The sequence below is a fragment of the Danio rerio genome, chromosome 7 (genome assembly GCF_052040795.2).
Source record: "Danio rerio strain M-AB ecotype USA chromosome 7, GRCz13ab, whole genome shotgun sequence".
NCBI lineage: Eukaryota > Metazoa > Chordata > Actinopteri > Cypriniformes > Danionidae > Danio > Danio rerio.
The window spans coordinates 23,793,722-23,817,017 of record NC_141027.1 but is presented as its reverse complement, the minus strand read 5'-3'; the positions used below and the strand labels follow the sequence as shown (position 1 = coordinate 23,817,017).

General features: G+C 34.7%; 1 protein-coding gene across 20 annotated transcripts in view; it reads left to right on the top strand.

The window, feature by feature from the left end:
- The window catches only part of si:ch211-200p22.4, a 93,041-nt gene that overhangs the window by 46,694 nt on the left and 23,051 nt on the right, over positions 1 to 23,296 (top strand). For 6 of the 20 annotated variants that reach the window (XR_015495648.1, XR_015495647.1, XM_087261048.1 and 3 more), the window contains exons 6-11: positions 1,613 to 1,724; positions 5,351 to 5,457; positions 7,916 to 7,957; positions 13,127 to 13,212; positions 17,097 to 17,232; positions 22,113 to 22,246. Coding sequence is in view for 16 of the 20 variants with exons in the window: in XM_087261048.1 (XP_087117174.1) it covers positions 1,613 to 1,724; positions 5,351 to 5,457; positions 7,916 to 7,957; positions 13,127 to 13,212; positions 17,097 to 17,232; positions 22,113 to 22,246 (617 nt within the window). In the remaining 4 variants the exon portion in view is untranslated. The remainder of the gene's footprint in view (positions 1 to 1,612; positions 1,725 to 5,350; positions 5,458 to 7,915; positions 7,958 to 13,126; positions 13,213 to 17,096; positions 17,233 to 22,112; positions 22,247 to 23,296) is intronic. The other 14 variants (XR_015495649.1, XM_087261049.1, XM_087261047.1 and 11 more) reach the window with 3 other exon arrangements.

The window sequence follows — 23,296 nt, the reverse complement described above, 5'->3', positions numbered from 1 at the left end:
GCAATTAATACTTTAGTCTTAGGGTGCTTTCACACTTTTTCGTCCCTCAAGAAACATTTTCTGTTTTCATTGCTCCGAAACCAATGCTCATAACAATTTTAAGTCATTGCAATAGATGTCCTAATAGCCAGTCAGAAAAAAGAGGCCTAGCATTTTTTTAAAATAAACAATAGATGACTTTTTTAGCTATTATCATGCCATGTTAGACAGGTAAATTGCTATTATTGGGTCAGGGAGTAAAAACTGTTTTAAACTTCAGCAAAGAATTTAAATATTCATCACCAAAAGCTCTTAATTTTTCCACAAAACCAGAAAGTATGTGTTATACAGCTCTTATACAGCTCATATATAATCAGGGTTTGGTAAGTTACTTTTAAAAAGTAATAAATTACAAATGACTGATTACTACTGGAAAATTGTAATCTGATTACATTACTAATTACTTCATTAAAAAAGTAATCAGATTGCTAATTACTTTGAAGGTACTTTGAATATATATATATATATATATATATATATATATATATATATACCTACAGTATAAAAATACAAAATATACTGCAACTTTTTAAGCAATTTAATATACACTAAAAAACATTACAATGGGTTAATCACAGCAGCTTGATATATTCACAAGACTTAAACAGTTCTCCCAAAACTTAAAATTCTCTCATCATTCACTTGTTCCAACCCATTTTTTTTTAACACATAAGAAAAAACTGGATACCTGTAACCACTGACATCCATAGTACGACAAGGCACTGCAGTGTTTGTGTTCTGTGTTTGTCTGAGGTAATTAGTCTAAATAAATGTGTATATTCACATGACTCATGGGTGAGCCTGGGAAATGCAATCGTGCAATATGCACTCCCAATATGAGCGCATGCAAAAGACGCAATATGTGAAAGGTCCAATAAGCAGCTTCGCTTTTCACATCCAGAAGATACCTTCACTTCCGATCCTGCACAAAATAATTTAATTTAGCCTAATTTATCCTCGACAGCAACCATTTCAGCTCGCGTTCTTCAGCAATTTTAAGGCTTATTAACTGACGTTGTGGCAAAAAACTTGATTTAAAAGAAGCGTTTTTCTAAAACCTTTATTTGTGTAACATAAGTAACACAATCACATTTACTTTAGTAACTAATCAAATTACACCAATTTAAAATTTAATTCGTTACATTACAGTGTCCCCAACGATGTAATTAGAATACAGTAACGTGTTCCACTCGACTCCGCATATGATGGAGTATAGCAATTTATTTGAAATATTATGGACCTCAGTATTTTTGATGCCACTGTTTGAATATATAGGCAAACATTTAAAACCTGCACCACTGAAAAGCAAAAACATGCACAGTGTAAACAGCCCGTGTTTTTAAATGGCAGTAATTTTTCACTTAACTCTAAAAGATGATTCAGTGTTTCGAGCACAGCTTATTTTATTGCTCCAGTGATTGAAATGATAATTAGTTCCTCTAAAAATCAAGTAGGCTCGACGACCCCTAAGCCCTAGGTTGGAAGCCCTACTTTAACAGAACAACACTGATGTTGATTCAGTTCTAGCTATTTGGTATGATGTGTCCTCTCTCGTGTGGGTGTGTGTCCGTAGGCTAACCCTAATGAGCTGACTAACGGAGTGATCAACGCTGCCTTCATGCTGCTCTTCAAAGACTCCATCCGTCTGTTTGCTGCCTATAATGAGGGCGTTATCAACCTGCTGGGTAAGAGTAATCCACTCCCTCTCACTCTGGAGAGCGTCGTCCTCTCACGCTCTGCTTTAGGGGTTACGTCTTACTGCTTTCTGAGCAAAGAACAGTACAGCTGAAGCACACAAGCTTGGCTTTTCCTGTCTGTTACATATTCAATTTTTTTTACTGAGATCTGAAATCAACTGCAGTGTGCTTGTTGCAGATCACTTCTCTTTACCTTAGGTTAAGCATCTTGTTTTTGATTCTCAAGAGTTTAACTTTGTGTTTATTCCTGCTTTGTACCAATGACCCAACATGGTGCTTTTCATTGTTTGAACGACCCTGTTAAACATATTTCAAGTAAAACAGAAGAGCAAATAAATGTTTTGGATAAAAAAATCACTTCTAACACAGAATTAATATTAATAATAATAATAATAATACATTTTATTTAAAGGCGCCTTTCTAGCAACTCAAGGACACCGTACAATCAACAAGAGCAATAAAACAACAAGAGAAATAATAAAATATACAGAGCAATAGTGCAGATAAAATTAAGTATTAAAAGCCATCTTAAATAAGTGGGTTTTGAGTTTTGATTTGAACAGTGTAAGGGAGTCAATATTTCTGATGGCAGGTGGTAATGAGTTCCATAGTCGCGGAGCAGAGAGGCTAAATGCTCTGTTGCCCATAGTTGAAAGGCGAGAAGAGGGAACAGACAAGTGGAGGGAGGAAGAAGATCGCAGGGTGTGAGAGGGAACAGAAATGTGGATGAGGGCAGACAAATATGGAGGGCCGTGATTGTGGATGGCTTTGAATGTTAACATCAAGATTTTAAAGTCAATTCGAAAATGAACAGGTAACCAATGAAGCTGCTACAGGACAGGGGTGATGTGATGAGAAGAAGGGGTTCTGATATTGGAGCCTGTCACTTTCCAAACAGGATAAATCTGCCTCGAAGTGAAAAAAGATCATGGTTGAGGCGATCTGCCTCAATCATGATCACCATATTGAGCTGGGGCGATTAATAGTAGCTAATTAGCATGCATGTTTTGCCAGTAAAGCTAGTTAAAGTAAATTTCCAGCACGTGTTTTCAGATGGATCAGCATTTACTATACAGTCGTAGTTTAAGTCATATTGCATTTGTTATAAGTGATGATTTAATCATTCGATAATGAAAGCAAAGATGATCATAATGACTGATGGCTGTGGCTATTACTGCTCTGTGATGCTGCTACATCTGAAATCATGTAAAAATACCAGATTTAAAAGCATGTTTTTACTCAACGTTTTGAGAGCTAAAGTGGCAGTGTGCCATTTTTTTTCTATTGTGTTTTACTCATCTCATGACTTCAGTTAAGGTTTTGAAATAAATACTTCTATGAAACGATTCTGTAGTTGAGGGTTTATTATTCATGTTATATCAATGAAGGAAGGTAAATATTCTGTTTATTTACCAAATGTTGAATCGATGAAAACGGTTAAATATTCATTTTGTTTACCAACCTCTTCAGAGTTTTCTTCATGGATATTTAGAGTTTCATGTGAGAGCGCCCTCTGGTCATCAGAGAAGATTCACAACTGATCACAAAACCATTCTGACAAGATGTACATGATGGTTTGAGCTGCACAATTAATCGATCAAAGATTACAATCTCGATTGTACCCCACACACGATCTTGTTTGATTGATAAAGGTCTTTGATTAATCTTAATTCAGTGTTTCCATGATTCAGCAAATTGTAAATGTTGCAAATTGCAATATAAATGCAGTTGCACTAGTCTTCGCGTTTTATATTTGTTGCTCAGCAACATGGACACCTTTAAATGGGGTTGAAAGTGTCATACTGTATTTATAAGGTATAATTCACCCCAAAATGGAATTTCTGTCTTTGGGTGTTTTTACATCACATCTGTAGTTCGCTTCATTTGGTCCGGACCAAGGGCAATACATGATACATTGTTGCATTTTCTGCAGTCTTTGAGTCGTTTTCACACCACACTGCTAGCTTTGGTCCGAACCAGTTGAAAAGAACCAAAATGCATTTATCTGACAAAATCCACATCTCTCATTGGCCAGATGTTGTTGAACAAAGTTCCTAAACTGCTTATTGATTGGTCCGGATTCACATGCGGGAAAATTCCCATGAACTTTTTATGGAAATTTTTTTATAGCCAAAATCGTGCAGCCTTAATGACGTTTATAGCTTTTTCTAAACATTGATTTCATTTTAGGCTGAACTGTTCAGAACTGGTCACAAAAAGTGAAAGCTCTGCTTAAGAAAAAATTTATATATTTACTGCCATTTTTCTACCTTCTGTCATAGTTTATTTATTTTTTTAGTTACAAGCAAGCTGCACATTTTTACAAATTCTTCTAAACATATTCATATTGATCTAATTGACCCTCTGCCCCATTGCTAGAAGCAAAAGAGTTTTGATAAGACTTCTCTATTAGGCATAAGTCAGCTTAGACACTTACTGTGGAAATAATGAATAATGTCTGTTGATTTCAGACATAATCGGACAAAAAGATCTTCAATATGCATTTAAATAATATATTCAGAGTGTAAAAGTGACTCAAAATAAGGATTGATATAGCCTATAGATCACAGCGTAAAACTGGACTAGAGCAGCGCCTGGAGAATAAGACCATAGATAACAATAATTTCAGCAGCGATCGTCATGTAGATCTTTCTAGATTAAAAGCAGACATCAAGATTGGCCTGTTCAGTGTGGTCGGCAAACATGCTGTGGCACGTTCGCCTGCATTTGTGGTTAACAGCAGAAATTACTTTCAGTTATGGTCATAAAAGCACTTTAACAGCCAAGCGTTTTCTGTTAGGCTTTGTTGGGTTTAAATCTGGAAAGCATTTCATTTATTCATCTCATTCTTTTGAAGCGTTTTTAACACTTAATATAAATACAGTATTTAGTAAAAATACATTGTACAACCTTAATATAATTTATATCTTTGATATACTTTTTCTCACCATGAAAATAGTCACAGAAGCTGACATGGCGCCTAACAAAACAGACGTTTATGGTCATACAAAGAAAAATAGGATCATTTTAAAACTGTAAAGATCTCATTTTATATGGGTAAAAAATGACAATTGATTGAGTTTTATGTGATTTTTAAATCTATTGTATATTGTCTGCATTTTAAGCCCATCGCAAAGCTTTTAATTTTAAGTCAACCAGTGCTAATGTCTGATCGCCTGTCAGTCAAACTCACTGTGAAGGGTTAGATCTAGAATGTGGAGGTCACCAACTAAACCTTAAATTCCCCTTTATCCTTTGCTGCTTTTTACTCAATGTGTCCTATAATTATCCAATCATTAATGCAGTCATTTTTCGACAATTTTCATTGTTTTATCATGTTTTTTTATGTTGCAGCATATGCCGTTTAGGTTGATGGTCTGAAAATACATTAGAGTGTTAGCTGTCCTTGAGCAAACCATTACAGCGGCTTTTATATGCCCTGTCTCTGTCAGACAGCCCAGAGTGTTTTGACAATCCTCTGATGGGTAATTGCAGTCTTTATCTGTTAGAGTCGCTCTGCTAATCGTTCTACTCCCTGTTCTCTCTCTCTCTCTCTCTCTCTCTCTCTCTCGCTCTCTTTTGCTCTCTCTCTCTCTCTTTTGCTCTCTCTACAGAGAAATACTTTGATATGAAGAAAAACCAGTGTAAAGACGCTCTGGACATCTATAAGAAGTTTCTGTACAGGATGACCAAGCTATCAGAGTTCCTTAAAGTGGCTGAGGTACCAGTGGCAAACATGCACATAGTCAATGGTATTTTTTTCTACAGGTTTGAGAATGGTCGGACTGTTCATGGAGCTCTTTATTCTCACAATTTCTCTCTTCTCTCTCTGTCTTGTATCTCTCTATCCCACAATTCTATGACATTCATTTTTATTGGATTGGCGCGTTCCCAGATGCAATATATTAAGTTTTCCAGCACTGCATTACACTGTTTTTTGTGGATTGTGTCTATAAACGTTTATAGTTGTGCTCTCTGTGTACGAATTAGGGTAAACAAATTTCTTGTTTTATTCTAAAAAAAATGCTCATCAGTCAATCGGTTGATTAAGGATCAAATTGAGTGCATATTTCTGCGAAGTATAATTGTTAAAAATAACGATTAGACTTTGTTACAGTTAATTTAAGAGTATTCAATCACACTACTTCCACTACCTATTAAAAGTTTAGGCCAGTCAGATATTTTTTTCCTGCATTCATTTAATTGATCAAATCAATTATAAATAAATCTCCATTTGTTTTATTTTCCATTTAAAACTCTAACTTGAATAATTCTAGAAAAATAAGTGGTTTAGCTTTGTTTTTCCAATGAGTCTAACCATACACTCAAAAAATGAGTTTTTTTGTTTGTTCAATCTGCTTGTTTAAAATGGGCTGAAATGATGCAATTCGTACGTTTTTTTTTTTGCACAACTTAATTGTTTTTTGTTTAATCAACCTAAAGTTCACTTAACTAAGTTACCTAAATTATTTCATGTTATGCCAACACAAATCAGTTGTGTGGAACCCAGCATTTTTAACAGTGTATTCAGGTGCAGAAATTTAATTATTTATTTATTACACTACGTTGTCATAAATAAAATTAATAGTTAATTATAGTGTAATAATTTTTTTTAATCTTTGTTAAAGCTGCAAAAGAGTTTTATGGAGACCCAAAAGGGACGTGGTGGTGAGGGAAAAATAAGTGGGAGAAAAAAACATAGTCATAGGTCATAAGTCATAGGAATTTTTATTTTATTTTTTTTCAAATGTTTCAATGTTTTTTTTTCAAAAATTTTTTTAATTATAATTTTTTCCCGATTTTTTTTTTCCCGTTTTTTTATTTTATTTTTTATTTTTTCATTTTTTTTCCCAATTTTGTTTTTTCTTTTCTTTTTTTTCTTCTTTTTCTTCCTTAAATTTTATTTATTTATTTATTTTTTCGATTTTTGCATTTTGCAAAGCTCCTGTTCCACAAAGACTTCATGTTTATTCATACATTTCAACCCTCGTGTTTTTTTGCCAGGATTCTCCGGTATTTTACCATTCTACCCCACTATCATCCTTTCATTAAGTTTTTCCCCATATTTTTTAATCTTGAAAAATTGAAATTAATATAAAACTGCACATTAAAAATATGGGAGAAATATGGGAAAATACTTATGGTTAGGATGATATCGTGATCGGAAGGGTAATGACGGGAGAATGCCGTCAAAAACGGGAGTGTTGACCTGTGTGAAGTAAACAGGAAGTCTTTTTGCAACAACAGTTTTGTGGGGAATCAAAACATCTTTGTGAGGAAACACAAAAACTTAATATATATTTTCCTATCACCTATTATCAGTTTTTTTTTTCTTCCACCCATTTTTCCCCCACCATCACATCCCTTCTGGGTCTCCATAGGATTTTGTGTAGACATTATCTACACCTGGACCTAAAACAAAAATTTTATCAAGTAATCCTAAATGACTGGAAAATCCATAGAAGGTTGCTGGTCTGAAGGTTTTTGAACCCTACACAGGGATTGTCGTCCATTAGCGCTGCTTTATACAGATTTTCAAATTCTCTCCTGTCCATCATACTGTGGCCGTTGAAGGCTGTTCTATCTCATGCGGATTCATACAGTTTGAGACCTTTAAAGTTTCAGAGTCCTGTCTCATTCTGGCTTAGATGAAGATCTGTGTTTGGTGCTAATAAGACTCTCACTCCCTCCTCTCACCCTGACGCTGATTAATTCCCGTGCTGCTGCCTTATTTTCCCCAATTCTCCTCTCCATCCTTTCAGCCAGGCGTTAGACTGTCTAGTTTTCTTTTTAGAGTGGCTGAGCAGCTGATATGTCAGGGATTTGGTTTAAGAATGAGTCTCTGAGAACAATGTCCATCACCATGCCAGAATCTTGTCTAATTTTTATTTTTTACCTCCATCGGGTCTCATTCAAACGTCACCATTTGTTCTAAATGTTTTTGAGTGTTAACCACACCACAATCAGCTGTGTGAGACATTATCAATGTCTGCGTGCGTCCCCATTGGTCCTCCGTGGCTCTCAGCATGCCACACCTCTCTTGTATTTATTTATTTATTTGTTTAATTTTTAGCCACTGCATGAGGAAATGATCCTTTGTTCTTTTTCTTATTCCTTTTCTCCCTCCCCTCGTTTGTTTACCGTTTTTTATTTTTTGCTTTGTTTTGTTTATGACACAGCAAGTTGGGATTGATCAGGGTGACATCCCAGATCTCACTCAGGTCAGTGTACATTTCATCTCCACTTTGTGTTTTTCCTCTTCTTCTTCTTCCTCCTCACTACACTGCTGCTGTGTCGTCCATCCCCCTTCCTCCTCTTCTCTGCGTGTTCCACCTGTCTTCGTCTCCTCTCTTGTTGTCTGACGTGCTGTTTTTGTACCCATGCTCACTGTTATTTAGACGTTCTCTCTTGTGTCTGGTTTCAAAATTAGATGCCTTGTTAATATCTATGAGACATATTGTAGAATTGAAAGGAGGTTATTAAGCTGAACTGAACTGATGTCTCATGTCGTTCCAATACCCCCAGAGATCTTTGTTCTTCTTTACGATATACATAAGGCTATTTTAGATGAAATCAGGGAGCTCCCTCATCCTCCATAGACAGAAACGATCTCGGCTTGCTTGTTTAAAGTCCAGACAAAACATTCTCAAAACAGACTGCAAGTCTTCAGTGGTTCAACTGTAATATTTTGAAGCTATAGGTACATGTGTGTGCACATAAAGCAAAAATAATAATTATTCAGCATCGTCTTCTCCAGATCAGTGTGACTGTGAGGAGAAGAAGGTTGTTTTGCGATAGATTTTTCTGGATGTTGAGTGAGTTCGGACGTGTCTGTCTATGGAGGATGAAGGAGCTCTCCGATTTCATCTAAATATCTTCATTTGTGCTCCATAGGTGAATGAGATTTGAACGACATGAGGAAGAGCCATTAATAACACAATTTTACTCTTTAACTGATGGTCACATTATTTGAGTGTTGATTTGATGTCGCTGTTTGAATGTGTTGACATTTCAGAATGGAATTATAATGAGAGGCATGTTCTCCTGTGGTAACACAATGTTCATTGTTCTTTTCAGACGACTAGAGGATCTTACCTTGTAGGTGGTGGGTTATATGCACTGCTTGATTGTGATATAATCTGTTTTACTAGTGCTGGGGTGATATATTCAATATTTAAAAGATAATAAGGATTTCGTTGTCGATCATAAAATTGATCAAAATTTTGCATCATGTCTTTTATTTGGCTATACAAATTATTAAAAGCTTGTGTCTATTTTCACTCACCAAGTGCAGAAATATTTCGAATAAATTAAAAACTTATGTATAGAATATGATGTTTTCAGATCTTTAATATTGGAGAAAAATGTGTTTTTACCGTTACTCTAAATTAAAATAGACATCTGTATCTTTTTGTGTAAAGTACTTTGAGAATTAAACTTTAAAAAAAAAAATTATTATTATTATTATTGTTATAATAATTATTATTATTTATTATTATTTTTCAAAGTACATATACAGTGCTCAACATGAGTACACCCCTAACAAGTCTCTGATTTAAATTAATATGTTTAATAGGAAGCTATACAATATTATATTTGCGCATATACATTAGATTAGTAAGAATTGGAGCCAAATCTAGAGCTTATTCCCCAAAATAACTTTTGATAATAGTTAAAAGTTTGTACACCCAAAGTTATATATTATCAAAAAATATTAAATATTTTTTAAAATATTCAAGAGAAACAAAAAATGTACATTTTTTTTGAAATTTTGTAGTTTTTATATCTTTTTCCCCAAAGATGTTTCTAAAGATGTTCAGTGACTATATTATTTTAAAAAATGTATCAGTTTAATGAATCTGTTTTGTTCAAATGCACCAAAATATATTGGCTATATTCACAGAGAAATGGATACAAATATTAATTTTCAAAATGAGGTGTGCTCATTTATGTTGAGCACTATATATATTTTTCATGTATGAATAGAAACTTATTTTTTTTTTCCAATTTTAAGGTTTGAAAATAATGTTATATTGACCTATTGTCATGCTCTACTTATACTACACTTTGAAAGATTGAATACACTTTATCTGTAGTTTATGAGATAATGCATAGAAACTTTTGACTCAAAGCATGTACCTATTAATGGCAAATAATAATATTAAATTGTTCTTTTTATTTTTGTTCAGGGTGTTTAGCTTTGTAAATAGCACTGAATGTTCTAGCAGAATAAAGTGTAATGAGGCTTCAATTTTATTTATTTTAATTTTAGCAAAAGAGTATAGCTTCCTTACATTTTTACATGATTTACAGATGATATCTGCTAAAATGCCATTCGGTATAATAATTGTTAATATGCAACAACATCTTGTCTGGCTTATTAAGAACATAAATCTAAATTTAAGGATCACAGAGCAGCCCCAAAATACAAATTAATACTAATTATAAACCGTGTTGGGGAAAGTTACTTTTGAAAGTAATGCATTGCAATATTGAGTTACTCCCTAAAAAAATAACTAGTTGCATTACTAGTTAATAAGTAATGCATTACATTTACTTTTGCATTTTCTTTTCTGGCCTGGTTGAGGCTTAAAGGAGCTCTTCAATTAACCACGCACCATATAGCCTATAACAGGGACCACCAAACTTGTTCCTGGAGGGCCGGTAACGCAGATTTTGGCTCCAACCATAATCAAACTCACCTGAACAAATTCAAGGTCTTACTAGGTATACTTGAAACATCCAGGCAGGTGTGTTGAGGTAAGTTAGAGCTAAACCCTGCAGGGACACCGGCCCTCCAGGAAAGAGATTGGTGACCCCTGGCCTAGATCTTCATTTATCTTAAAAAATAAAATAAAATACCATAGGATAATCTTATCTTCTGAGAACGTCCTGACCTTTATCTATATGTCATATTTACAGATTATTGAAAGTGTAAAGCAATGCGTTTACTACTTTTGTTTTTTTGTCTTATTAATAAAGTAAAATCACTGGCTGCGTCCGAAACCGCCTACTGCTTAGTAGGTACTGCATTTGAATTTAAATGTACTACTTGGCCTTTAGAAAAGTACGTTCTATACAGTATGAACGTGAAAAGTATGAATGGAATTCGGACGTATTACATCCGTCATTATGTCATGGTCGCGTGACCTACCTGCGTCAATTGCGTCGATTTACTCCCATTCATGAATTCTCTCGCAGGTCATCATGGGATAGCGCAGCGTGCATGGGATGCGCACTCTAGAATCTCGGAAGTAGTAAGTCATCCGGGTACTTCTCGCATACTGATTTTCCAATTCTATGAATTCGAACATACTACTCGGCTCGCATACTGATTTTAGCGTACTATATAGTATGAAAGTAAGCGGTTGCGGACGCAGCCACTGTCCATTAAGACAATCCTCTTGTCCCTTTGTTTGATCCAATTAGAATAATGAGAAAACTTCCACTGCAGAAATGTAAGGCTCTGTCATCTTGGTTTCTGTCTGTTCCTGCATTCTCTCATTGAGTGTGGGTTTCAACGTGGTTACGTTTATTTTAATTCAGCTATTTATTTTTTTACCTCGCATTGCATTTTTTTAGCATTTTTGAAAAAGTAACTCAAATATTATTACTTAAAGTAATGCATTACTCTACTTGTTACTTAGGAAAGTAATATTATTATTATTATTATTATTATTATATTAACTTGTGCTACCTGTAATGTGTTACACCCAACACTGATTATAAATATTTATACTTCACCACCTTCCTTCCAACAACTTGGTTAAAACTATTTGTCAGCAAGCTGTTTTTGTAAAGAATAAAAATCATTTTAAATACAATATGGTTTATCTTAAGTAAATCCTGGTTTGCTTCCTTCAATAAGAAAACCATTTCAGCGCAAATACACACTGTGTACATCTAAGCTGTCAAATATAATCAAAATTGAAATATCAAGTGCGTTTTTTTAAGTTATATCTCCCAGCCCTAGTTTGTTTTTTTGACTGCATCAGCAGATTCATCCCTTTAAAACCAGCCAAACTGATTGAATGTGGCCCAAACTGCCATCCCGTTCTTCGTCACTCTGCAGGCATGGCTGTACAGTACATCGCTTTTTCTGCTGATCCGAGACCAGATGTGCAGTAGTCTCTGTATTGTTTGATCAGATCGTTAGCTCAGATCAGCATAAAAGCAGATTCCCCGCTGGGTTGCATGACGGCTTCATGCTTTGCAAAACCCCCTGGCCATCAAACTAGCAGAAGGTGGAGCTCTTGAGCACAGAACAGGGTTATAGTTTTTTTTTTTTTTTTTTTTTTTGAAACCCCGATTCTACTTTACATGGGAAAACTGCCCCAGCGGCCCTTGCGTTTGTAGGATTGTGATGAAGTATTCATGTAACCTCACTTTGTCCTTTGCGTAGCGGGCACGCACATCTATAATGTAGCCATTTAATCAAAAGCCTGTTCTCGCCATCTCTCCTCCGAGGAAATCAGATCAGACAGGAGAGAAGCAAATTAAAAGCGGTTACACTTTCATCTTTCTTTTTATCTCACTTCTGTGGAAGTTACACATTTTCCCTGCTTAGTGGCAATGTTCGTTTTTGACTTCTATTTGAATTGTAGACTGCTGCATATGTGTTTTTTGTCTCTTTATTTGGCTTCTGTTTTCTGTGGGATGGATTAGACCCAAACTGCCCTCTCAGCGATGTGGAGAAAAAGCCAACCTAGATCAGATCCAGACATGTAGGCCAACGCTGCCAGCTAGGCTCAGTTGAAGAGCTTACCTTACCCTTGGTCTATAGCAGTAGTTTATACATGGTTTGTCTGTTCTGGAAACTTGGCACAAAGCACATGTTTTTTTTTTCACCAACAATGAGCTCTGTGCTAACATTTGCTCTAATTTAGTACAGAGCTAATATACACATCCTGTGTTTGCCGATCTGGGATCAGCATAATGCTTCCAATGTAGTTGTAAGGATAATTCTTTTCCGAGGACACAAATCCTAGATCGTATAAAGGGCTCAGAGGAAGCTTTTTTGCTAGATTTGTGAGTCAAATCACAAGCAATATTTCACAGAAATCCTTAAGGACTAGTTTCGAAAAGCTAATGTGAAGTTTTTAATGTCATGTTGCAATATTGGGATTGATACATCAGGTATATATCACAGGATTGTCATTAGTTTAAGGTGTGCATGTCAATTCCTCTCTTTCAAATCCGTTCTCTTCCTCTCTCGTTTTTTGTGTGCTTATCCTATGCCTGTACGCCTCTTACTAAAAAGCCTAAATGCATGCTTCTGTTATTATTTGCTCAAACTTAGGTGGAACGAGTGTGTGAGCTAGTGTGTACTCTCTCTAAACTGGTTCAGTGTGTTCTTGCGGAGTTCTTGACTTGTGTCTTTTTCCCTGCAGGCTCCCAGCAGTCTCCTGGAGGCTCTTGAACAGCACCTGGCGTCTCTGGAGGGAAAGAAAACCAAGGAGCTCTCCGCTGACAACAGGTACTGGATGAAACCAGATCGATTCGCATAGTCCATCATTACACTGTTTTTAAAATATTTTTATTGCATTTTTTCCCAGATAATATACAAATTTACAAATGTATATGAAAAATAGAAGTCCTATCAGCAAAGAGATGACATGAAATGCATAGCAACAAAAACAAGAAAACTGTAGAACTCTTAAATCAAACTTACACTTTTCTACCCCCTTCTATGCACCATCCCTTCCATCTCCCACCCCTCCCTATTTTCTGAGGGCTTTAGTAAGTACGCAAAGGTGAATCAAGACACAGATAAATTAATAATAAGCCAACTGAAAAATAATAAATAAATTCATAAATAAATAAATAAATAAATAAATGAGCCTATACAGAAGATGAAAATATAAAACAAACACAAAGTCTCTCTTTCTCCCTTTCGAAATTCTATTCAGCAGTTCCTGAAATGTTAAGGTTTTCAGTAACTGACAGTGTGGGACTCCATGTTTTGTTAAAGGAGTTTAGTGGTCCTTTAAAACAATCTCTTAGTTTCACAAGATAGATGCAATGTAGAACCTCTTTAATCCAGTGTTCTGATGATGGAGGGGGACACATGTTTCCATTTGAGGAGAATTGCGCATCTGGCAATGACACAGTGTTTTTATGTTTGTGTAGTTGGGGTTGGAAGATAACTAAAAAGGGCAGTCAGAGAGTCAGGAGTGATGATTATATTAAGAGCTTGAGAAAGAATTTGACTCATTATACTGTAAAGGCCTATTTAGACATATGGATATTTGAAGTAATTAATCATTTTTGGTCAATTCATTAAATGTTCACGCTACCAGACTTTCACAGAAGCTATGTTTCTATCCAAAGATGCAAATTCAAATATTGCACAAATCTAGAATACCTCATAAAAGACGCGAAAATAAAGTTTCCATCCAATGAGTCAAAGAGAACTAAATCATCACTTCCTGGTTAACTGGCACCAAATATAACAGTAAAATCAAAATTTGCTGCGATATGAGAAGCTGCATGAATCTTTTCTTTATGTAATAAATTACTTGCACCTTAGAGGACAATGCCGACATGCAATTTATGAATGTAATGAGACACTAAGCACAGACGCACTTGGCAATTCTGTAGGTAATTAATAATTAAATAATATTAATACTGAAATGGTTAAGGCGTTTTAGAATGACCAAAACAACATTTCTGATGTTTTACAATGTGCTCAGCTTGCTGGTTTGTCCATTCACACACATTTTTATCATCACATGATCTCTTATAACAAAATCAAATAACTTTTTTTAATGTGCATACTGGAATCAGTAAAAGTGTTTTCATCGTACTTTACGCGCATCTTTTCTTATCAAATAAAAAGTTTATCCTACTCAGTTATGCACATACATTTTTTAATGCACATTTTTAAAATTAATGCGCGTAATGCCATTTCCATCTACCATTTTTTTATGCGCAAATCTAAAATGCACAAAATATGGTGGATGAAAACATAGCTACAGATAAAAAGTTTGTAAAGATCTTGTGAAAATAGACCCATATGAATTAAGTTACATGAAAATGAAACGCACCCAAAACAAGGCTGATGAATACCTTTCTTGGTGGATGGACTAAAAAGAATGCATTACCTTCAGTCACCTTTCATTAAACAAAAACAACGATCATTGAATTTAATCTACAGTCTCAGAAAACATCTAAACATTGTGCACACTGGGTTGTTTATTGCAGCATTTTGTTTTAGTCTTTACAAGAATTTTACACTTTACACTCATTTGTTACTGAAGTAATAGTCCAGTAGTAGCTTTTTTTTTTGTATTCATCACATTAGCTGTTCAACTTTTTTTTTACCTAACAGGTTACAAACCGTGAAAGAAAATTAAATGAAGGTGAAACTGCTGTTGTGTTTTTATATTCATCAGCATTACTTTACCCTTCTACTTTATAATAAATATGCCCAATAAACTAATGATTGTGAGTTGTGGTGCTGAACCTTTATTTGTGTAGGATGAAACAAAAAGGAAACATTGAGTACATTTGCATGGACACCAATAATCCGATTTTAATATGATTAAGTCAATACTCTGATTAAGGTCTAAGCTCTGATTAACGACTAAGGTAATATTTGAACTAAACAGAAACCGAATTAAGACGTGGAGTATGCCGATTTAAGTCACATTATTGAAATGCAGCACTGACATGTAATCCCCTCAATCTCACTATTGCTGTTGTGTAGGATTCTCGCCATGTTTTGCGACAGGATAGTCTATACACAGTTTGACACTATTCTCTGCACCTACCGAGTCCGTGAAGGACTACAGACACCTGCATCGCTAAATGCAGAGGTTGTTTCTCCCATACAGTGTGCGGTCTCAAATTCCATTAAAACAACACTCTTCCAGGTGTTCCACACACGCAGTGGCACGCATAAAATGTTCTTGAATGAAAGTGAAAGTGCCAAACTGCAGTTAAAGTCGACAAATTAATAAAAGACCCGAAATTACATGAAACTCCAGAGGATATGTGTATAGCCTGGTGACACAATGACGTTAAACGGATTATGTTCTATAACATGTAAAACAGGATCATGAAAGGAACATTGAAAAAGCAACTCATGTAAACACCATCATATATTGTTGTCCTATTCAGATTAAGGCAAATTATTTAGATTACTGATGTCTATGGAAACGTAGTCACTGAGATGATGTCCAAACACATTTAATGTACTAATGAGCTCATTACAAATCGCTTTAAAACTAAAGTCAAGTCAGAAGGAACATGATCCATATAAACACCTCTGTCAGAATAAATTTGCCCAAACTGAATGAAATTGTAATTACATTGTAGAGGAGTGAGCTAAACCTTTCTTTAAATCTGAAAAATAATGTAAATGCTTCTAAATTATTAATTTGCACCTATGTCATAATTTGCCACATCTTTGCTTTCAAAAGCATCGTCTTTTGTACTTCTGTCCAGATAAAGTTTTCTATTTCTGAAGTTAGTTTGGATGTTTTTCTGGTAGGGTTGGGCCTATAGACAATGCCATCATCCATCGCCGATGGCAAATAAACAACACAATGCTGAGCCTGCATTGCCGATCCTCCACCCCCATCGCAAACCCGCTCGCGAAAAATACACACCTAGGCCCTGTTTACACTAATATGTATTGGTGTTAAAATGGCATTTTAGAACAAAATTGATTCACATTCACATTGTGTTTTACCTAGCATTTCTAAACAGCCCTCCCGTCTGCTGAAAACGCACACACACACACGCACGCACACACACACACACACACACACACACGCACACACACACACCGTCCATCCCTAGTTTCAGGGTGTTTATAAAGTTTGCAGTTGTTCCCAGTCTCTGCTACATTAGTGTGAACAGGGCCTAAGAAAAGTGTATGAAATGTGTTTCAAAGTGCTAATAATAGACTAACAATAACAAAACTGATGATATGGCAAGTTAGTGTGAAAACAGAATTATAACTGAAGCATGTTACTTGGTGGTAAACATTGTGGGCACAAAAATGGACTCATTTTCTGTGAAATAAAGCAGCTTGTATTAAGCAAATGACATCTCATTCATCTGATGCAAGTATATAATTAGGTGAAAGCTATTATGTGGCTTTGAAGATTATGGGCAAAAATAAGTAGTCACATGTTAGTTGCTGCATATGCAGAGTCTCATTTTACAGCACAAGCAAGCTGTTGAAGCACTTGATAAAGCTACAACAAATCATTAGCGAGAGATTTATATTTAGCCGCATGCTGACTTTTTTTTAGACTCAACAGTGTTAAATTTATCATGTCTTGAATAAAGAACTAATAGGGAAACCTCATTTCAGTTTGTTTGTGTGTGTGTGTGTTTGTTTGTCCACAGAGCCAACACACTGTCCAATGCAGTGTCGTCCCTGTCCAACACAGGCATGTCCTTCTCTTTCTCATCCAGCAGAATGGATGAGAAGGAGAAACAACAGGCCCTGGAGGAGGAACAAGCCCGTCTGCAAGCACTCAAGGTGGGCCACAATCTTTTATTGTCGAATTCGTTCTCGCTTAAGTTTAAGTTATTCTGATTTTGTTGGCTATGGCTAGTCAAATGGTTTGAGAAAACTGATTGCAGCAAACCAACTTTATTAAACCAACTAACTTTATTATTTGTGTTTAGTCAACGTAAACTATTTCACACAATCAGTTTCCTTAAACCATTTGAGTAGCTATATAGTTGTTTGGACTTTATTTGTTCTTGTTAATTTGTAATCGTACAGAATTGATAACTGAACTTAAAACACGAAATAACTAGTCAATATAAATAAATTTACGGTACTCAAACTATTTGGTTTTAAAACTTAAATGGTTTGCTTGAATTGATTTCCTCAAACAGTCTGAGTTAACTTGTTGGTAGGTCTGACAGAATCTGCAGACATTTTTTTGTCATTTCTGCGCAGAATTTTGTAAATTGTTTGTGGATTTATGCAGAATGATTTTGGGTGTGTCATAGCTAAAAACTTTGTGTATGAAATGAAAAATAATACCTTGTTAACTTTTATTAAAGGTTACAATGCAAATCCAATTTGATCCACTTATATTTGGTAAACAAAACAAGTCTCTCATAATATATCTACTAAAAGACAGAAAATATTACTTTAAAAACTATTACTAAGTAAATCAAGTGAACATTCACATATTCAGTTTTTAAATTAATTTCAGTAATATTGATGACTAATAAGTATAAATGTACACACATTTACCTCAATAGACTCAAAGTTGGGCTAAAAATCAAAGAATTTTGTGCGCGCAGGTTCTGTGTGGGCTTTTACAGTTTATGGTATTATATTACATTGCATTATATTTAAAAAAAAATCAACTCTGCTCATCAACGCTTTCTTTATTTGACCAAAAATCTATTAAAACCATAATATTCAGATGTGTTTACTCAGATGTACTTAGTCTTCAGTTTCATGTGATCCTTTAATATATTAATATGTTGATTTTTATTTATTTATTTTTTTTTTTTTATGTATTTGGATTATTACTGTTAGTTGTGAATCATTAATAATGGTCCTCATGGTTATCAATGGGGAAATTATTTTTAGTCCTGTATAGTTTTGGGGAATTTTACTTTTTATTTTGTTTATTTATTTTATTATTTTTACATGTATTAATGTTTTTTTACTCATGAATAATTTACAGTGAACAAAAGCAGGTACTTTTAGATGGAACTTCATCGTCGTCTACACAAAAATATGAAAGAGCCCAAGTGTTTTTAACACTGAAAATAATGTTTCTTCAGTAGCAGATCAGAATATTATAATGATTTCTGAAGGACTGTGGAAAACCGATGATTGAAGAAATGATGCTGAAATTCACTTGTATTGCAGATGAAATTAAAATATTAACAACATTTAAATAAGAAATCACTTAAGTGCCCGCTATTATGTGGATTATGAGCAAAAATAAGTAGTTAGTTGCTGCTTATGCAGAGTCTCATTTTACAGCGCAAGCAAGCTGTTGAAGCACTTGATAAAGCTACAACAAATCATTAGCGAGAGATTTATATTTAGCCGCATGCTGACGTTTTTTGTTTTAACACTGTTAAATTTATCAGGTAATAGGGAAATCTCACTTCAGTGTGTGTGCGTGTTTGTCCACAGAGCCAACAATCTGTTCGATGCAGGGTCGTCCTTAATGTAAACAACATTTAAAAAAAGAAATCACTTATTTTAAGCTAATAATATTTTACAATTTTGCAGTTGTTATTGTATTTTTTGCTCAAATAAATACAGCCTATGTTATCAGAAAAGGATTTTAAAAAATCTCACCTATCCCAAACTTTTTGACCAATAGTACATAATATAAAAATATATATGGAGCTGGCATATCCCATTTCTTCCTAGAGAAGTTTGTTGCAACAAAGTTTGGAAGTTCTGGAGCTGCTGTTGTGGGAACATTGTGTTCTACGCATACAAGGGTGAATGTGTATTTACACAATACGCCCTTGTACCTTCAATGATCTGCCTTCAGCAGTAATGGTCAGCAGGGTTAATCAAACTGCTTCGTCCCCATCAGGGGCGTACTGTCATACCTTATAGACCCCTCAAACACACACACACACACACACACACAAACACAGAAAACAAATAACACGGATGTCAGTGGTGTGCAAAGTGTCCTCAGATGCACCATGGCTCTGCGTCTGAATAGTTCAAACATTCTGAGCAATTTCAAAATGTTTACACAGAACGTGTTCAGTTAAGTCTGTTTGAAATTGAACTGGTGTTTCTTTGTGATTATCACATTCTCAACACTCTTAATGGAGCATGCAGTTTTTTGGCTGTTAATTCCTCTTTGTGCATGTTTTTTTCCCTTGTATTTTCTCATTGTTGCAAAAGACATGCTGAAAGACATAAATTGGGCGATGTCGAAATCTGCTTCTTCCTTGAGAAACCTGCTTCTTCCTTTAGAAACCAAAATCTGCTGAAGAGATGCACGTTTTAAAAAAAAGTTTAAAAAAAGTTTTTAAAAAATTGTAAGGCTGCACTGTTTGGCCAGTAATTGATAATGATCATATTGCTGCAGTTATTTTATTATTATTATTATTATTATACTGTTTTTTAATTTGCTTCTTCCTTTAGAAACCAAAATCTGTTCTAGAGGTGCATGTTTTTGTTAAATAAAGAAACTGCTTTTGTAATCTTAAAATTAAGTAAATTTTGCACAGGTTTGGCTAGAAATTGATGATGATGATATCACTGCTGTTATTTTATTTTTTATTATCTTTTATAATTAGGGCTGGGTAAAATATGAATTAATATATGGAATATTTTCCATATTGAACGATAACGATATATATTTTCATTTAAGTTGTTAATGCAGAGTTAAAAGAGCACCCCTACAATGACTTAAGCCACAAAAATTAGAGGGTCATTCAAATGGCGTAACAACATATTTTCGTCAGATAAATTTTTGATAGCCGAAAATTCAGTAAATCTCTAATATCAACACTTTCAGATTCCCATTGTTGCACATTTCTGCTGTGTGATTGGCTCCTAATCAATATAGAGTTAAAGTTCAGAACTTATCATTGTTATTAATATACAATTCATCGCAATTTGATATAATATGGTTTATTAGGCCCCTCCCTAAGTATAATTACTAATATTATTGGTATTAGTAGTATTTTACTGTAATAGGTTTTTAATCGGCTTCCTTTAGAAACCAAAAATCGTTGTAGGGATGCATGTCATGTTTTTGTTTAATAAAGAAACTGGTATTGTGTTTTTTTTTATAAATAAATAAATAAATTGTAGGGCTGGCCAGAAATTGATAATGACCATGATAATATCATAGCAGTAGTATTTTTAATATTTATTTAAGAATAGCATTTGGTATTTTTTTAAATTATGATCCAAATGTTTAATACTGTATTTATTATACATTTACAGATAGTTTACAATTGAACTTCTATTTTGATAGAAAAAGAGCCTTTGCTAGTTATTCTTTTGATGTAAGCATATACATTTACATATACAGAAAGATAGCTGATCCATATTGTGATTTCAAATGTCAAAAGCGGCCTCAAGAACAAATAAATACAAAAAATGAGTCAACTTGAGCCATAACGAGCCTCAGAAAAGACTGGATCATCAGCTGCTTGCGTGCCAGAACAGTGCTGTGTGTCACACTAAATCATGCAGTGCTTACACTTGTATGATTAAATCATAGCCTTTACAGCCTAAAACATGCAACAAGCCATATAGCAGCTCCAGTATTAAATAATCATGCAGCCAGGGTTATTTTCTGAGTCAAAATTGGTCTTTATTGGTGGCTGACTGGCTTTGTCATAAATACACAACAAAGAAAACTAATCATTATTTTTTAGTATAGAGCGTTTCGATGTGGTTATGTCATTAGCCCATGAACATTTCCTGCTTGTTATCAAACTGTTTCTTAACTGTAACAAGAGGCAATACAAACATAACTTATTGTAAAATGACTATCATAACATTATTTATTAATATGTGTTTCTTTTTGGATTCTCTGTAAGTTATAGAAATTAAAAATGTACAACAGGAAATACTTTGGAAATATTGTTTTTGTTTACATCCCTCATATCCATTAAAAAGTAGCATTACAAAGGAAGCTTTAAAAATGTGTAAAGGTGTTTCTTTTAATGTATACAGTTTAATGAAGTTGGCAGCTAGCTAGCAAACAGCTTGCTTTGTGCTTCAATCTAGTTTCAAATCCAGTTTAATTGCAAACTAAATGATTTTATAGTTGATTTAGTACACATTGTCATAGGCCTATAAATACTGTGGATTATTAACATAGACTGTAAGGGTATTAAGTATTAAATTTGACTACTCTTGCTACGTAAAAGGGGTAAGAACACTAGCATATCATATGTGTGTGTTCCTTTAGTAGTAATAATTTGTTATACACAGATTCAGAGACTGACTGGCAGACTGCATCTAGAAGCCAGACATCAGATCAGACATGGTTCTAGGTTTGGCTGGTCAAATATCAAGCAGTTTTGCTCAAGTCACTAGCTTGGCTTGAAAAATGCATGATTTATTGACTTCTCTTGTTCAGTTCGTATAGTTTGTTCAGTGTGTAGAACTTTCTGCTGCCTAGAAAATCATGTCTGACTATCTCTCTACTACATACACACACACACACACTCTGCAGGTCTGAGCTGTAGCTGACTGGCACTTGAGCTGCCTGAGTGGCTGTAATCTGTCTGATTTCACAGAGCTCAGCTGAAGGAAATGCTCTGTTCTGTCCTGCTCTCCAATGACCATCGGAGAGGAGGAAGGAGCTGAACAACCCAGTCTTTACATGCTTCACATTCTCTAAATGTTTTTTCTTCTTCATTTTCTCGTGTTGTGTGTTTGGGTAGAACCAGCGTCTGAAGGAGATCGGCATGCAGACTCCCACCGCCTCGCCCAGCACACAATCTTTGGGCAGTGCCAACAACCACAACGCAGACGTGGACCTGTTCACCAACACCACAAGCCCACCATCAATCAACAGGTCATTAACACACTGTACATGGCTGCAATACATATTATAACAAACAGTAATACAAAACACCTACTTATTACTACACCATATAATGCACAGGGTTAATACATACTTGAGTTTTAGGGTTAATTTACAGTGGTGTAATGAATTACCATTATTCAAGTTACTGTTATTTAGTAGTTTTTATTGTAACAAGTTGTTTTTATAAATGTGTGCTTTTATTTTAGTGCTGTGTTGGTAGTTTTGCAGCACTATTTTCTTTTAACTTACAGTAACTACTGTACTTTGCTTCTTTGTTTGTTTCTTTGTTTGTGGTGATTGGCTGAGTAGATTAATCAGTTCCTTGATTCTCGTCCAATTAACTTGTGCCTAGAAAAATCAACTCCAGACTAGGACTGTGTGATTTGGGGAAAATATCTAATTGCGATATTTATTTATTTATTGACAAATATTGCTTCGATTTGATTAGCCATTTCATTTTGTAGTCAAGCTTCAGCTCAATATTATGTATTGTAGCTTCTTACTGCTAAAATGCAGTGAGTGCTACTGAAAAGATACTAACTTAATGAAACATTTATTCAAATTAGTTTTTAAAAAATTCTGAAATTAAACAGCCATTTTTCTCTAGAGCAAACAGTAAGCACTAATACTATGACCTTACCTTTCACACATACCTGCATTGAGAGCCATGAATGCACGCAAAATACACAAAGTTATCAAAACATTAAACTTAATTTTTTTTTAAACCAGAATATTCTCATATTACAGATACCCTGTTTTTCTTTGATATTAATTTGTCTATTAATGCTTCTGAAGTGGCAGACGCCATCATTCCACTCGTCCACACTTTCCTGTTTGTGTTTTTTTTGTATGCATTCTGCAGAGTATGGTTACGTATTCTATTTGGGCAGAATGAAAGTGTGCTCACTCAGTTGGCTAGTAAGACTGTCACACACAGACACCATGCACGCATTTGCTCTGGGTAGGGAAAATTAAATAATGCATATTTCATATCGCTGCCTCTTGCGGTTACCTAATCGCAACTTTTCAAATTGCGAT